General features: G+C 37.0%; 1 protein-coding gene across 3 annotated transcripts in view; it reads left to right on the top strand.

The window, feature by feature from the left end:
• NEK1 (NIMA related kinase 1) overlaps positions 1–16,254 on the top strand; it is a 204,331-nt gene that overhangs the window by 108,466 nt on the left and 79,611 nt on the right. For all 3 annotated transcript variants that reach the window (XM_036762736.1, XM_036762737.1, XM_036762738.1), the window contains 7 exons: positions 2,046–2,129; positions 2,601–2,684; positions 3,200–3,277; positions 4,404–4,499; positions 6,357–6,524; positions 9,531–9,596; positions 9,679–9,901. In XM_036762736.1, the coding sequence (XP_036618631.1) occupies positions 2,046–2,129; positions 2,601–2,684; positions 3,200–3,277; positions 4,404–4,499; positions 6,357–6,524; positions 9,531–9,596; positions 9,679–9,901 (799 nt within the window). The remainder of the gene's footprint in view (positions 1–2,045; positions 2,130–2,600; positions 2,685–3,199; positions 3,278–4,403; positions 4,500–6,356; positions 6,525–9,530; positions 9,597–9,678; positions 9,902–16,254) is intronic.

Below are 16,254 nucleotides of genomic sequence, written 5' to 3'. Positions count from 1 at the left end.
AAGAATTAGAAATTGAGAGGATACCCATCAATTGGGGAGTGGTTGAACAAGTTGTGGTACATGATCATGATGGAATACTATGAGCAGGATGCTCTTGAGAAAATCCTGGAAAGACTTGCGTGGGCTGATGCAAAGTGAAATGTACTGTGTATAATGTAATAACAATATTGTAAGATGATCAGCTGTGAGTGAGTTAGCTATTCTTAGCAATAGAATGACCCAAGACAACTCTGAAGGACTTAGGACGAAACATGCTATCTATTCCCTGAGAAAGAATTGATGATGTCTGAATACAGATTCAAGTATATTTTTTTTACTTTATTTTTCTTGATTGTTTTGTCTGTGTTTTCTTTCCTAACATGACTATTATAAATATGTTTTGCATGACTACATTTGTATAACCCATATTGAAATTGCTTGCCATCTCAATGAGGGAAGGAGAAAGGAAGAGAGATAATTTGGAACTCAGAGTTTTAAAAACAAATGTTAAAAATTGTTCTTACATGTAACTTGGAAAAATAGAATACTAAATAAATACAAAAAAGAATCATAATAAACCAGCTGGTATTGACACCCCCCCCCCAAAAAAAAAGATTTGTAAGTCTTACTATGGTTGTTTAAAAATTAATGTATTCTTAAAGCAGGAATCACAATCTTAATAACAAAGAGCTATGTTTATTTTCCTGAATGGGATTAAATGCAATGTGGTAATAGCATTTGAAATCATTGAGTAAGAATGTGCCAATTTAGTGGAGCCAGAGAAAATAATGCAGTTGGCTTCTAAAAGTCCTGAAAATTTTCCTGGACCTGTAGATTAGAGTTTCTGGTATTTCCCTTTGTCTTTTTTCAATTAATTTTGAGAGACATTTGAATTTCTACCACGTACAAGATATTTGCTAGCTCTGACATGCCCTCTAACATGCCCTCAAGAAGTTTATAATCTATTGTGAATAAATATAAGTATGATACAAAGCATAATGTGATAGGAGCAACAGAACCAGACAAAGTGTTAATGAGAATTTGAGAGAGAAGTCACTTTAATTTGTCATCTTTTCCTCTAATCTTTTCAAAAGCAGCTACTTTGCCCCCAGTGCTCTTTGATATCCCATTTGCTGTCCCCCACCCCCAGTCCATGAGAAATAGGAGTCTTGTGAAGCTTTAAGTACCTTCAGCATGTTTAACATTTTGATGCCAATTTAAATGCTCCAAAGTATTATCTTCCTCCTCTTCCTCAACTATTCATTTATGTCCACCAGCTCCCAAGGCTTTTAAACTTAGCTGGTTGTAAGAAGAGTTGTTTCCAAACTATTGCAGTCATTGAGGGCATCCGTGTAGTTTCCCATTTCTGCTATTACCCCGACAAAATGGTCCTAATGTTTTGTTTCCCTGGGGCAACGGAAGCAAAGAAGCATGGAAAAGAGAATTGATGGGATCTACCTGCATCCGTTAAAACATACCGCCTTTTAGTTTAATCTTACTTTATCCTTAGGCATTATAATTTATTTAACTTATCAAGGCTAGGTGTGCATTAAAGAAAATGTTCTTTTTAAATTAGGGTTTTTACTCTTCCTCACTCTTGAAGTGACAGGAGAGACTGGCCATACTCCGTCAGCACTGTCTGCTGTGCCGGACAGTTTTGTCTGACTTGGTTTTGGTAAGGGAAATGTATTCCTGCCTAAGAAGGAGGCAGTTAATGTTGGAAAGGAAATGTTGGAAAAAAGAGACTGCATCACTAAAACTTTTTTCACTTGTATTTCAAGGAGTGGGACGTTGGGACCTTTAATACTGTTTCCATGTAATGAAAATGGCAAGGCAAAATATGTCTGGATTGTATTTTGAAGATTTATGCTTTAAGATTAATGAGCATTATATGTTTTTAATTAAAAATTTTCAATGTAGGTAAAAGATATATGCCAAAGGGCACTGTAAGAGCTAGGAAATGATTGTCAGATAAAAAAGAAAGTAACAAAGAACCAGCTCTACCTGCATAAAGTGGCAACATAGCCCCATTCATTTTTGAACTTAGTACATTAAATGATAAACAGGGCACCCTGCAAAACCTGACAGCTATGTGTGGAGGGAGGTCCAGCTCTTCAAGAGGAGGGAAACCAAGAAACAAGGAGGAAGAGGTATGCTTCCTGCATGTTCGCTACCTCCATCGCCTAGCCACACTTTTGAGTTTATTGAATTCTTGCCCTGCATGGTTTAACAAGTATTGGAGGCTTTTTAAGTATATAGGGAATATTAATATATTCAGGCTCACACATTCCATAATTATACTCTGTAACAACTATATCATTCATATGATTTTTTTGCTTTCAATAATAGGAAGAACCCCTATAATTTTTTTTTCTTTTTCTCACCCAGGCAATATTTAATAAAATTACTTTCAGAGGAAGTCTGCTGAATTGCGCTTTTAAAGTGACTCCTAATTTTGCACTTCCATTAACCCTTGCCAAATAATCTTTTGCTTTCTCTCTGTTCTTCTGTTGTTCAAATTAATACATTTGCTCAATTTTCTTTCATCATAATTCTCTTATCCACCAAAATATGTTAGTTGTTTGTTTTCCCCCTAAATGAGAATTTTGATTTTCTTATAGGAGTACTTGGCAAGATTGAGGCAGATAAGACTTCAAAACTTCAATGAACGCCAGCAAATTAAAGCCAAACTTCGTGGTGAAAAGGCAGGTTGGAGATTATGTAATTGAGTATTTGATTACTATGTATTGATTACTGTGTAATGGAGAGGATATTGTAGATAAAGGGCAAGGGATACTTTCAAAAATAAGACCTGACATAAGATGGAGGGAAACTGGTAGAGCGCATTCCTGTGCACAGGATTTAAGAAGTAGATCAGTTATAGAGATAGAAATGAGAATTGCATTGCATGCTTGCCTCCTCCTCCTCCCCTAAGGAATTTTGAGAGAAAATTAGATCAGATTTTTGAATAAGGAGGAAACATTTTTTTTCCTTTCTCATTTTACCAGTTTTTGGCCTGATCTATAAGAGGAAGACCAGCTCAAGGAATGTAGTATATTCTTGAGAAGGATTCAATTAAGACAGGAAAGCAGCATTGGAATACCTTCCAATTCTATGCCATTGGTTGTCCATCACACATAGCACTTGTCAGAGTTCATGTAATAATCAGAAAGATGTTTCCTTGCTATCCTGCTTGCTCATATGCTAATTTATTTTGTAGAATGATCCTGATGGCTTCAAAGGACAAGAGGGGAATGAAGAAATAGAAATTAGACGCAAAAAAATAGAAGCACTAAAGGTATTAAGCTTGAAGTGATTAACAGTTGCCAAAGAATCCAAGTGATTTGTAGGAATTGAGATGTGAAATATAGTTTTCTGCTCCTATGCCCTCCGCCAGTTAAGGAGCATTACTTATCTGTTCTTTCATTTTCTTTGTTTTTAATTCATTTTCATTGCTAGATTTTGTTTTGAAATCATCCACATATCTCTGTATCCCTCGTTCCACCTTCTCTCAGGGGGAATGAGGAAGTAGGTGAGGGCAAGGGCAGGGGGGTAGTTTAAGGGGAGACCCCACAGAACTAATCAACACATTAATAAATTAGTCTGGTGTTTCATGTGCGGTGTTCCCATATTCGTGATGCCCCAGATTCTGCATGAAAGGTATCTTTTCCTATCTCTTTGGAGCCCGCCTTAATGATCATAATTTTGGAACATTTAGCTTTGGAGATTTAGTTGTTGCCGTTTCCATTTACATTGTTGTAGTCAGGGTGTGTTGTTTTCCTAGTTTAGGAAAACAGTTCTGGCAACTGGTGGTGCAGTGGATAGACCACAGGATCTGAAGTAGGAAGACCCGAGTTCAAATAGGACTTTCAGACACTAATTAGCCATATGACCTTGGGCAAGTCACTTAACCTGTCTGCCTCAGTTACCTCAACTGTAACATGGAGCCAATAATAACATCTACTTCACAGGGTTGTTGTGAGGATCAAATGAGATAATATTTATAAAAAAAAAACACTTAGCACAATGCCTGGCACATAGTAGGCACTATTTAAATAGTTATTCTCTCCTCCCCCTTCCTTCTTCTTACTTCACTTTGCATCAGTTCATGTAAGTCTATGCTCCTCTGTAGTCATCCTTTCTTATAGCACAGAAATATACCATTATCTGCATGTAGCACAGTTCTTGTCATTCCCCAGTCAGTGGTCATCTACTTTATTTCAGTTTTTTGTTACCACAAAAAGTACTTCTATAAATATTTTCATGTAGATGGGGGTTTTCTTTAGTGATTGACTTTCTTAAGATGTATGCCTAGCCATAGGATCTCTGGGTCAAAGGGCATGACCGTTTTCATAAATCTTTAGCTTGTGTGCTTTAGGCTTTCTTTGTGTGGCTCCAGTTTATTCATTTCTGTTCATTTTCAGGCCCAGGCAAATGCTCGAGCTGCTGTATTAAAAGAACAACTAGAACGAAAGAGAAAGGAAGCATATGAGAAAGAGAAGCGAGCTTGGGAAGAACATGTAAGAATCTTCTTACCCACTTTTATATAGCTTATACATATGCAGTTACACAAAACACATTTCCATATTAGCCACGTTGCAAATGAAAACACAGACTCTCCCTCCCCTCCAAAAAAAGAAAGAAGAAGAAAGAGTAAGAAAAAAATGTGTTTGGATGTACATTCAGGCTCCATCAGTTCTTTCTCTGGAAGTGGATAGCATTTTTCACTTCAGAGTTGTCTTGGATCATTGTATTGATTGAGAATAGCTAAGTCATACACAGTTGGTCATCATGCAATAATACTGGTACTGTGTACAGTATTCTCCTGGTTCTGCTCATTTCATTTTACCTCAGTTCATGTAAATCGAGGTTTTTCTGAAAGCATCCTGCTCATCATTTCTCATAGCACAGTAGTATTTCATCACAATCATGTACCACAACTTGTTGAGCCTAATGGAATGTTATGTTTGAGGAACAGCAAACAGGCCAGTGTCACTGGTTCTCATAGGATGTGGAGAGGAGTGAGATGTAAGAAGACTGGAAAGGCTGGAAGGGGGCAGGTTATGAAGTCCTTTTTAGACACAAACAGGATTTTACATTTGATGCTGGAGAGAATAGGGAGCCAGTGGAGTCTACTGAAAGGAGTGTGACCTGTCCAGATCAGTACTTGAGGAAGATCAATTTGATACCTAAGTGGAGCCTGAAATGAAGTGGGGAAAAACAGGCTGGTAACAGTAGTCTGGGCATGAGGTGATGATGAGGACCTGAATCCTAGGCTCGTTACCCTGTATGAGGAGACAGAGAGGCGTGCGTGTGTGTGTGTGTGAGACTGGGAAGATGGTGGTACCCATAAAAGTAGTAGGAAAGTAAGAAAAAAGGAAAGATTTGAAGGGAAATACAAGAAGTTCTGTTTTCAACGTAAGTTTTAAGATGTCTATTAAAATTTGTACATTTTGCAAGAGTTCAGTTTGGGTTTGGCTAATGGTTATGTTTTTATATCACTGCTAAATTATCCAACAACAAAAAAAGGCAATTCTTTACAAGACAAGTACTTATATATATATGTACATATATAAATATATAAATATCTGTGATAGAAAAATATTATAAATAAAAATTATTTATGGAATAATGGTTTTAATATTGTAGATAAATGTTATTTTATGGGGTACCTAAGTGATACAGTAGATAGAGTGTAGAGCCTGGAGTCCGGAAGACCTGAGTTCAGTCAGGCCCTGGAGATGTGGCTGTTTGACCCTCAGCAAATTGCTTAACCTTTGTTCACCTCACTTTCCTTATGTGGAAGATGAGGATAATAATAGCACCTGCCTCCCAGAGTCGTGAGGCTCAAGTGGGATAATAATTGTGCATTCCACCCGACATACACTGTTATATAATTGTTAGATAATATTATTGTTATTATTAGTCATGCTGTTTATATATTTGAATTTCAGGATAAAGCAGATTACTGAAGGTGCCAAATGTTTGCTTAGCCCCTGAAAGTACCATTCTATTTCTTTCTCTGTAACTATTGATATTTTCATTTTAAATGTTATTTGATGTCTATTGAAAAACATGCTGGAAACTGCAAATAAATTTATTTTGAGGAGTATGATTGATGGAATAATTTTTATATTCAGTGAACTTACTGATTTGAAATAAAAGAAAAATTAATATTAGATTTGTAAGAAGTCAATGATGTATTCATAGCTTTATTTTACAAAAGATATTACCAAATTTAATAAAAATTATCGTAAGATATGTTACACATGAGTATTTAATCTAAATCTAATATACCAAGTTGACAAAAGCAGTTTTTATGTGTTTTTTTTCCTGTACAAATTAAAATTTTCCATCTATAAATCCTTTTTTTACAGTTGGTAGCTAAAGGCATAAAAATTGCTAATGTACCTTCCAGTGAGAGAGCAGCAGCACCTGGTCATTTCCAGGAACAGCATGAACCAGACAGCTCTCCTTCCCAGATACAGGTGAAGCCTAATATGCCAGTTATCTCTATCACATCAGCTTTGAAAGAAGTGGGTGTGGTAAGTTCTTTGAAATTTTGGACTAAGAGAAGATGTAGGTGCATGAAAATGATCTGATATTTTAGAAGCAAAATATTAAGTGAACCAATAGTCAATTCCTGATATTTGAACTAGTTCTTTAAGAAAAGCAAAAGAATTTTTTCTTCATAAGAATGTTGACATTCTTTACTATTGATACTTTGCACACTGGAGCCTCACTCCACTTAGGTGTCAGACCTGGGATTGTCTTTAAGTGAGACTTCTTTGTCCTTTATTTTTAGTGGCCTTTTTCTCATTCCTCCTCTTGATGGGGCTGGGGTTGGGGGGCGATGAGGGGAGTGGAGAGGGATTCCTCTACTTTCTCTGAACTCTTTTGGTTTAGCTCCTCACCTTTATCTCATAGACTTGTAAACTTCTAAAACACGGGCACAGCTCAAGGACTACCTTCTTCATAATACCTCTCCTTATCCTCCCCAGTCACCTGTGTTCTCTCTCATTAACTACCTTGTGTTTATTAATATCAACAGGCATTTATTAAATGCTTACGAAGTTTCAGGCACTATGCTAAGTGTACAACTGTGTACATATGAGATACAAATAATGTAAAAAGGTGGTAATTGAAGAGGGAAGGCAGTAGCATTGGTAAGGGGGAAAGGGTAAGATGAGGGGTGGGAGTTAGGGGGAGTAGATCAGGAAAAGACCTTTTGCAGAAGTTGGGACTTAAGCTAAGTCTTGAGGGAAGCCAGAAGGCAGAGATGAGGAGGGAGAACTAGGCATGGGAGACAGCTAGTGAAAAGGCATGGAGTCAGGAAATAGCATGTCATGTTTGAGGTATAGCAAGAAAGCCCATGTCATTGGATCATAGAGTATGAGAAGGGGAGAAATTACTCAGAGCTCACCTTCCTTTTAATGATCTTTTCATTTACATTGCTTTGTCACTATATAATTCTTCTAGTCCTCCCTTATTTCATTCTTGTGTCATTAAACTCTTATAAGCCAAAAATATGACTGTGACAAATAAATGTAGGCTGAGACAAAAGTTTATATGTGGGAATATTACTGCAGCTGCCTAGGGTGACAATTAACATACTATTCATTTAAAAAGAAAGGTCCTAATTCTCAATTAAAGAGAAAATTGTAGTGATTTTCTTTTATGTATTATCACCTCAAGAGTTTAAATTTTGAAAACAGATGTGAAATAATTTATACCCCCAATATCCTGAAATTATATTCACCAAATTAATTTGCTCTTCCCCCTGCACCCTCACCAGTCAATGTTGTTTGGGTCTTTTATTTGTCAGAATGTAAACTCTCACTTTCCATGTTTGCTTTTGTTTTTCAAACAGAAAGTAGTCTCCCCAACTCACAAATGTATGATAATATAGGAGAGAGAAAACATCAACAAATTCCAATACTATTTAAAAAACAAACTCAATTTTGACTTATGTCGAATCACTTCACCTACTAAATCTTTAATAAGACTTGTTAATTATGTTCATTTCATTTCATTGCCCTTTCTCTGGTGAAGTTGAAAGATTGGTTAATTTCTTAAATTTGTGTCTCCAGTGCTTAGACATTTTCTGATGCATAATAAATGATTGTTGATTGATCGATTGATCCATTATAGTTGATGTGATGCATCAGTGCCTATCTCAGGTATTTAAGTAATTTGTACATTCTCTCTCTTTATGTTGCTGTGTTGCTATAATTGTCAGTAACATGATTGACTATGCCAACATAAAATTTTTGGCCATTCAATGAGAATTTCATAAAAGAAGCAATTGCTCCTCTAGAAACATTTTTTTCTCTAATAACTTATTTTTTTCTTCTAAAATAAATTTCTTTTGCACCTACCACACTTTTTATTCCAACTTTAGATACCATTAGGTGCACCCTAGATGGTACCCAGACTTACATATTCTCATCCAGCTGGTCATCTCTCTGGTTGTAGTGACTGCTAATTCCTGACTACTTTTACTGGGTAAAATGTTCTTTGTCTCATTTACTTCTAATACTGCTAAACTGACTAGTCTTTATTTCCTTTTATTTCCCCAAGTGGTACAAAATTTGAAGTAATACTTATTGTCAAATAGTTTTTCTTTCTGTACTTCTGTACTGACATTAGTAAACATTTCTTAATTCCTACTTTGAAAACTTTCTGAGTCTTGAAGTTTTTGCTGTCATATCTTTTTGTACTTACTCCTTTTTCTGGACTTCCTTATAAACTCTAGAGCAGGGGTAGAGAACTACATGTGTCCCTCTAGGCCCTCAAGCGCGTACCTTTGACTGAATATAAACTTTGCAGAACAAAACCCTTTAATAAAATGATTTGTTCTGTAAAACTTGAACTCAGTCAAAAGGCCACACCTGAGGACCTAGAAGGCTGCAGGTCTCCCATCTCTGCTCTGGAAGCTTAGATTTCAGTGAGTAGGCTAGTCAAAAGAAAAATTGCATATTTGCTATCTTCCAAACAAATAACTCAGTTCTTGTTTTCCATGTTTGCCTTCGTTTTTGAAATAGAAAGCAGTCTACCCAACTCACAACTGTATGATAATATGGGACAGAAAAAAACATCAATAAATTCAAATATTATTTAAAAAACAAGCTCATTTTTGACTTACATTGAGTCACTTCACCTACTGAATCTTTAGTGAGATGAGACTTGTTAATAGAAAAACATGAATTTCATTTCATTTCATTGTCCTTTCTCTGGTGGAGTTGAAATAACCCTTTTCCCCTTCCCTACTCTCTAAAAGAGGTAGTAGTTACAGAAGATACGGATTAATCCACATATTTGATCAAATAGTTGAGAATTGGCTTGTAGACTCTATATTGAGCTTATTATTTGATTCACTTTGAAATGTTTTTAATGTATTTAAAGGAAATCAAACTTTGCGGAAATGAAAGAATTAATATGGAGAGATTCATAATGGAGGGGAGGGGAATGATAAATTAAAAGAGTAACAGACTTTTTAAGGAAGAATTTTTTTCTGATATGTCTCATCTTGTATCTTTCTGATGTTAAAGAACAGAAGTTCAATTGACAGTCAGGAAACTTCTGAAGAAATGAAAATGATGGATAATGCCCTTTCAGTAAGTAAAGTTAGCTTTCTCTCTTCATCCTTTCTTCTGGGTTATATATATATTTCAAAATATAAGACTATTATAATTGCAGAATAAACGAGAGATACTGCGTAGACTAAATCAAAACCTCAAGGCTCATGAAGAGGAAGAAGAAAAGACACAAACCTCTGAAATTTGTAAAATAACTGTGAATGAAGACATTAAGGATCATCAGGAAGAAAAATCTGTGTTATCAGAACGTAAGAAATGGGAGGCAGGAAGTCAACTGGAAATTCCTCTAGCCAAATTAACCATGGAAGAGACCTTTCCTATAGGTGAGAATAATTACAAAATTGTAGGAAATTATCTCATTTTCAAAGCAAAGAAGTTACTTTATATTATTTATGTTAAATGATGCCAAGGAAAATGTACATTTATTGAAATTAAAAGCAAATGTCACTCTTTTGATTAATGCACATTTTTGTGCCCATAAGGAACCAAATCAGGAAAGGGAAATTTTCTCTCTTTTTTTAATTTAATATTTTATTTTTTCCCCATTTGCATATAAAAACAATTTTTAACTTTAACTTTTAATTCTTTTTTAAAAATTTTTGAGTTCCAAATTCTCTTTCTCCTCTCCCCTCCCCACTCAAATGGAGAATGCAAGCAATTTGCTATAGGTTATTTATGTACAGTGATGCAAAACCTATTTACATGTTAATCATGTTGCAAAAGAGAACACCGACAAAAAAGACCCAAGAAAAATAAAGAAAAAGTATGCTACAGTCTGCATTCAGACTCCATCATTTCTTTCTGTAGAGCTAGATAACATTTTTTCACCACAAATCCTTCAGAATTGCCTTTGATCATTGTGTTGCTGAGAATAGCTAAGTCATTCACCGCTGATCATCATACACTATTGTTCATTTTACTTTGCATCAGTTCATGCAAGTCTTTCCTTATGTAAATCAGTCTTTCCAGATTTTTCTGAGAGCATCTTGCTCATCATTTCTCATGGCACAATAGTATTCCATCACAATTATATACCACAACTTGTTCAAGCCATTCCCCAACTGATGGACATCCCCTCGATTTCCAATTCTTTGCCTCCACTAAAAGAGCTGCTGTAAATATTTTTTTACATGTAGGTCCTTTTCCTTTTTGTTTTTTATCTCTTTGGGATATATACCTAGTAATGCTTGGTATTGCTTGGTCAAAGGTTATGCATGGTTTTGTATCTCTTAGGGCATAGTTCCAAATTGTCCTACAGAATACTTGAATCAGCGTAACACTTCACCAGCAGTGGTGTCTCAATTTTCCCATATCCCCTCCAACATTTGTAATTTTCCTTTTCCATCATATTAGCCAATCTGATAGGTGTGGGGTGGTACCTCATGGTTGTTTTAATTTGCATTTCTCTGATCAATAGTTATTTAGAGCACTTTTTCATGTGACTGTAGATAGTTTTGATTATTTTATCTGAAAGCTGCTTGTTCATAATCCTTGACTATCAATTGAGAAACGGCTCTTAATTCTATAAATTCGACTCAGTTCTCTATGTATTTGAGAATTGAGGTCTTTATAAGAGAAACTAGCTGTAAATTTTTTTCACAGTTATGATTACTGTGTGTTTCCCTTTATCCTGTTTTCCCCATTTATCCTACACTCACTCTCCTTTCATCCTATCCATTTGCAAAAGTGCTTTGTTTCTGACTTCTGCCTCCCACAATCTACCCTCCTTTCCATTAGTGCCTCTTTCTCACCCCCTTCTCTTATCTCCTTCCCCTCCTGCTTCCCTGTATGTTAAGATAGATTTCTATACCCAACTGAGCTAGTTCCAATGTGAGTAAGGTTCATGTATCCCCCCCCCACCTCCCCTATTTTCCTCTCCACTGTAAAAGCCCTTTCATTCCTCTTTTGTGTCAAATAATTTACCCCATTCTACCTCATCCCTTTATTTTTAAAAATAATTACCCCATCATATTTAACTCACACCCTTGCACTCTATCCATGTATACTCCTTCTAACTGCTCTAATAATGAGAAGATTTTTAGGAGTTACAAGTATCATTTTCCCATGTAGGAATGTAAAGAGTTTAACCTTATTGAATCCCTTATGATTTCTCTTTTCCTGTTTACCTTTCTTTGTTTCTCTTGAGTCTTGTATTTAAAGTCAAATTGCTATTCAGGTCTGGTCTTTTCATCAGGAATGCTTAAAAGTTCTTTATTTCATTGAATGTTCATTTTACCCCCTTGAAGGCTTATACTCAGTTTTGCTGGGTAGGTGATTCTTGCTTGTAATCCTAGCTCTTTTGTCCTCCAGAATATCATATTCTAAGCCTTTAATGTAGAAATTGCTAAATCTTGTATTATCCTTACTCTGGCTCCATAGTATTTGAAGTGTTTCTTTTTGGCTGCTTGCAATATTTTCTTCTTGACTTGAGAGCTCTGGAATTTGACTAAACTATTCCTATTTAATTTTGGGATTTCTTTCAAGAGGTGAGAGGTGGATTCTTTCAGTTTTTATTTTACCCCCTGGTTCTAGAATATCTGGGAAGTTATTTTTTTTCCATTTTCTTTAAAAATTTTAATGAACTACTACCATATGTCATCAACATTTTATAGTTGGAAGGCAGTGCCAAAAAATGGGGGACTAGACTCTGGAAACTATTTTCTAAACTGTGCTCAAACCATACTGTTTGCTAAAATGTGGCATTGTAAACAACACAAAGGCAGATTACAAGCCACAAGTATACTTTTGAGTTTCCTTCATTTGAATTTATAACATAATCAATGGTTGCTGATTCCCTGACTGAGCTATTATCTAAAACTTGATTTGCTGTGGGTAGACATAAAAATATGCATGCATATCTTTACTCATGTCTTTATGTAAGTACTTAAATCTCATCTGAAAGCTTCTATGTTTCTGTCATTACCATGAGCTCTGAGTAGAGCCTCAGCAGTGAACAATGGGGCCTGAAGCATGTCAGACGTTTCTACTGTCAGCATATCTTTTGGTCTTCGAAGATCCTGTGGTCTTAATCCTTCATATGGCTCTCTTTTGTCCAAAGCAGCATATTCAGCTTCTTTGTCTTCATCTTCTGGCTGCCTTGAGAAAACCATCTGAGATTCAAGATTGAGGGCCAGCTCTTTGTCGTGTTGCTTCTCAGCACAGTCACAAGGAGTATCTTTATTTTCATTCTCAGCGAACAAGTCTCCACCATGTTTTACTAAAAGCTCTACACAGGTTTTCATCCCTGAGGCAGCAGCATAGTGCAAAGGTGTGTTGTTTTTTTTTTGTTGTTGTTGTTATCAACAGCATCAGTGGCTGCTCTTTCATATTCGCCTTGATCAAGCTTTGCTCCTTTCCATTTTAAGATCATCCGGAGACAATCTGCTCTTCTGCAGTCGTCTTCAGAGGGAGGTGCCAAGCGAGGATGAAGGGCTCCCTCTGAGATCACGATTTGAGGCCCCATACACAACAGGTGCATAGATGTTTCATTGTGCACATTCCGCCTATTTGGATTTCCATCTCTAACAAAAAGAAAGGTCCCTAATATTCTGTTCATTCCATGTCTAGCACCATAGTGTAATAGAGTATTGTGCTGGTAAGGCTCCCCATAAGATGTATTTGGATCAAGGGATTCTTTTAGCTGAGGGTTGCTCTCGTATATTTGGTAGGCCAAGTTTTCATCTCCATTGATAAGTGCTTTGCGGAATTTGGTGGTTGTATTTCCCATGTTGTTACCCTGGTAGCTAGTGGCACCTCTTCCCTTTCCCCTTCAGCCACTTCTTGAGTGCTTTTGCAACATGCTTCACATTCAAGGCTTGGCTGGGCAGGGCCGGGGGATTCGGGTGGGCTCCACTCCACGGGCTCCGGGGCCAGAAGTCCCTCCCCTCCCCCGTGTCTCGCCCCGGGCTGGGTTACAGGGAGAGGAGGGGGCTCGGTGTGTGGTGGGAGCCTTAGGCAGGAGTGGCCCCCCCATGCCTCTGGGCCGTTGCTCCGCCTGGGGAAGTTGAGCCGCCACCTCCCACCCGCCCTCCCGGCCCTGGCGCCCCGCTCTGGCCGAGGTTGACCACGCTGGCGGCGGGAGCAGCGATGCGGGTGACAGCAGCCCCTGGTAGCAGCGGCCTATCTGGGAAGTTTTTCTTGATAATTTCTTGAAAGATGATGTCTAGGCTCTTTTTTGATCGTGCCTTTCAGGTAGTCCAATAATTCTTAAATTCTTTCTCCTGGATCTGTTTTCCAGGTCAATTATTTTTCCAATGACATAGTTAAAATTTTCTTCTATTTTTTTTCATTCTTTGATTATTGTTTTATTGTTTCTTGCTGTCTCATAAAGTCATTAGCTTCCACTTGCCCAATTCTGATTTTTAAGGAATTGTTTTCTTCAGTGAACTTTCATATCTCCTTTTCTATTTGGCCAGTTCTACTTTTTAAGGAGTTCTTTTCTTCAGTGAATTTTTGTATATGTTTTTCCGTTTGGCCAATTCTGCTTTTCATGGCATTCTCTTCAGTGAATTTTGTGCCTCTTTTTGGCCTGTTCTGTTATTTAACGTATTATTTTCTTCATTATTTTCTTATACCATCTTTATCAAACTGTTGACTCCTTTTTCATGATTTTCTTGCATCACTCACATTTCTCTTCTCAATTTTTCCTCTACCTTTCTTACTGGAAAATTGTTTCGCCCTGTCTTTTTGTGGATTCTGCCACTCCAAAATTTATTTGGGGGCGTTATTTAAAATTGTTTGGAAGAGTTTTGGGTAGAGCTTAGGCGAGTCTCTGCCTTTTTCTCCACCCTCTTGCCTCGGTCTTTTCTCCGCCATCTTGCCTCTGCCTCCTGGAAGGGAACTTTTTATATATATAAAAAAAAAAATTTTTATCTAATCAGCACTGAGAAAACACAAGGGGTGTGTGTGAAGTTAGTTATTTGCAAAAATTAAAGTTTTTATAGTTGAATATTTAAGATGAATAATGCAGTCTTTTTTTTTATTAGCCTACTCGTAGAAATCTGAGCCACTAGAGTTTATAAGGAAATCTAGAAAAAGCAGTTAGCAAGTACAAAAAGATATGAAAGCAAAATAGAATCAGAAAGTTTTCAAAGTAGAAATTAAGAAATGTTTACTAATGTCAGTACAGAAAGAAAAACTATTTGTCAACAAGTATTTGAATTTTGTACCACTTGGGGAAATAAAAGAATATATCCCTGGATCTACCACCTTTGTACTTTGGTGAGGGCTGGTCTCGTAATTTCATCAGCGTAGGAAGTTCCTGGTAGAGAATTCTTTCTCCCAAAGCACATTGTCTCCAGGTCTGCAACTGAGAGAAGGGGTTATCTATTGGAGGAGATGGGATGGAATGGTATCACTTGAGCAAGTAGAGGTATTAGCTTTGGTAAGGAGTAAACCCACATCATCATGTGAGACAGAAGTGAAGGAAGAGATAGTGGCAGAAGGCAACTAAGTGATATGAATGACGAAGAGGAAAGAAGAGGGAGTTCATGATGAATGTCCTCAATTTTTTTCTGTAAAATATGATGCAGGGCTCTCATCTGAGAAAGTGGGAGGAGAGGAGCAACTGAGAGTATCAGAAAGTTGCCAGTGGCCCTGAGAAGTTCAGTGACTTGCTCAAGATCACAATCATATAGACAGTTGGTGAGACTTGAACCAAATCTTCCTGACTCTAAGGTCAGGGCTTCCATGAAAACAGACTAGAATTTCTTTATTCCTTAGGCAGATTTGTGTGTTCCTTTTCTTTTCTTTTCTTTTCTTTTTTTTACAATTAGCAAGTTTTATTGGTGAAATGTGAACTCTTGTCAAAAACTGACTTGAAATCCAGTGCCAAGCATTGGCTTCTCAACCTTTGTATTCTCTGCCGATTATATAGCAGCTCTTTTTTATTTTTTTTTAACATTTCTGATTTAATTTATTTAATATATTTAGTTTTCAGCACTGATTTTCACAAGAGTTTGAATTATGAATTTCTCCCCATTTCTACCCTTCCGCCCACTCCAAGATGGCATATGTTCTGGTTGCTCTGTTCCCCAGTCAGCCCTCCCTTCTGTTACCCACTCCCCTCCCATCCCCCTTTCCCGTCTTCTCTTGTAAGGCAAGATTAATTTCTGCGCCCCATTGCCTTTGTATCTTATTTCCTAGCTGCATGCAAAAACTTTTTTTTTGTTTGTTTTTGAATGTTTGTTTTTAAAACTTTGAGTTCCAAATTCTCTCCCCTCTTCTCTCCCCACCCACCCTCCCTAAGAAGGCAAGCAATTCAACATTGGCCACATGCATATCATTATGTATAACCCTTCCACAATACTCATGTTGTGAAAGACTAACTGTGTTTTGCTCCTTCCTAACCTATGCCCCTTTATTGAATTTTCTCCCTTGACCCTGTCCGTTTTCAAAAGTGTTTGTTTTTGATTACCTCCTCCCCCTTTTTGCCCCCCCCCTTCTATCGTTCCCCCCTTTTTTATCTTCTTCCTCCTTCTTTCCTGTGGGGTAAGATACCCAGTTGAGTGTGTATTGTATTCCCTTCTCAGGTCAAATCACCTGCCCCCTCTTCCCTTCCTACGGAACTGCTTTTTGTTGCCGCTTTCATGCGAGATAATTTATCCCATTCTATCTCTCCCTTTCTCCCTCTCTCAATATATTCCTCTCTTATCCCTTAATTTGATTTTATTTTTTT

Source organism: Trichosurus vulpecula, chromosome 6, assembly GCF_011100635.1.
Source record: "Trichosurus vulpecula isolate mTriVul1 chromosome 6, mTriVul1.pri, whole genome shotgun sequence".
NCBI classification, from domain to species: domain Eukaryota; kingdom Metazoa; phylum Chordata; class Mammalia; order Diprotodontia; family Phalangeridae; genus Trichosurus; species Trichosurus vulpecula.
This window is presented reverse-complemented; position numbering and strand designations above follow the sequence as displayed.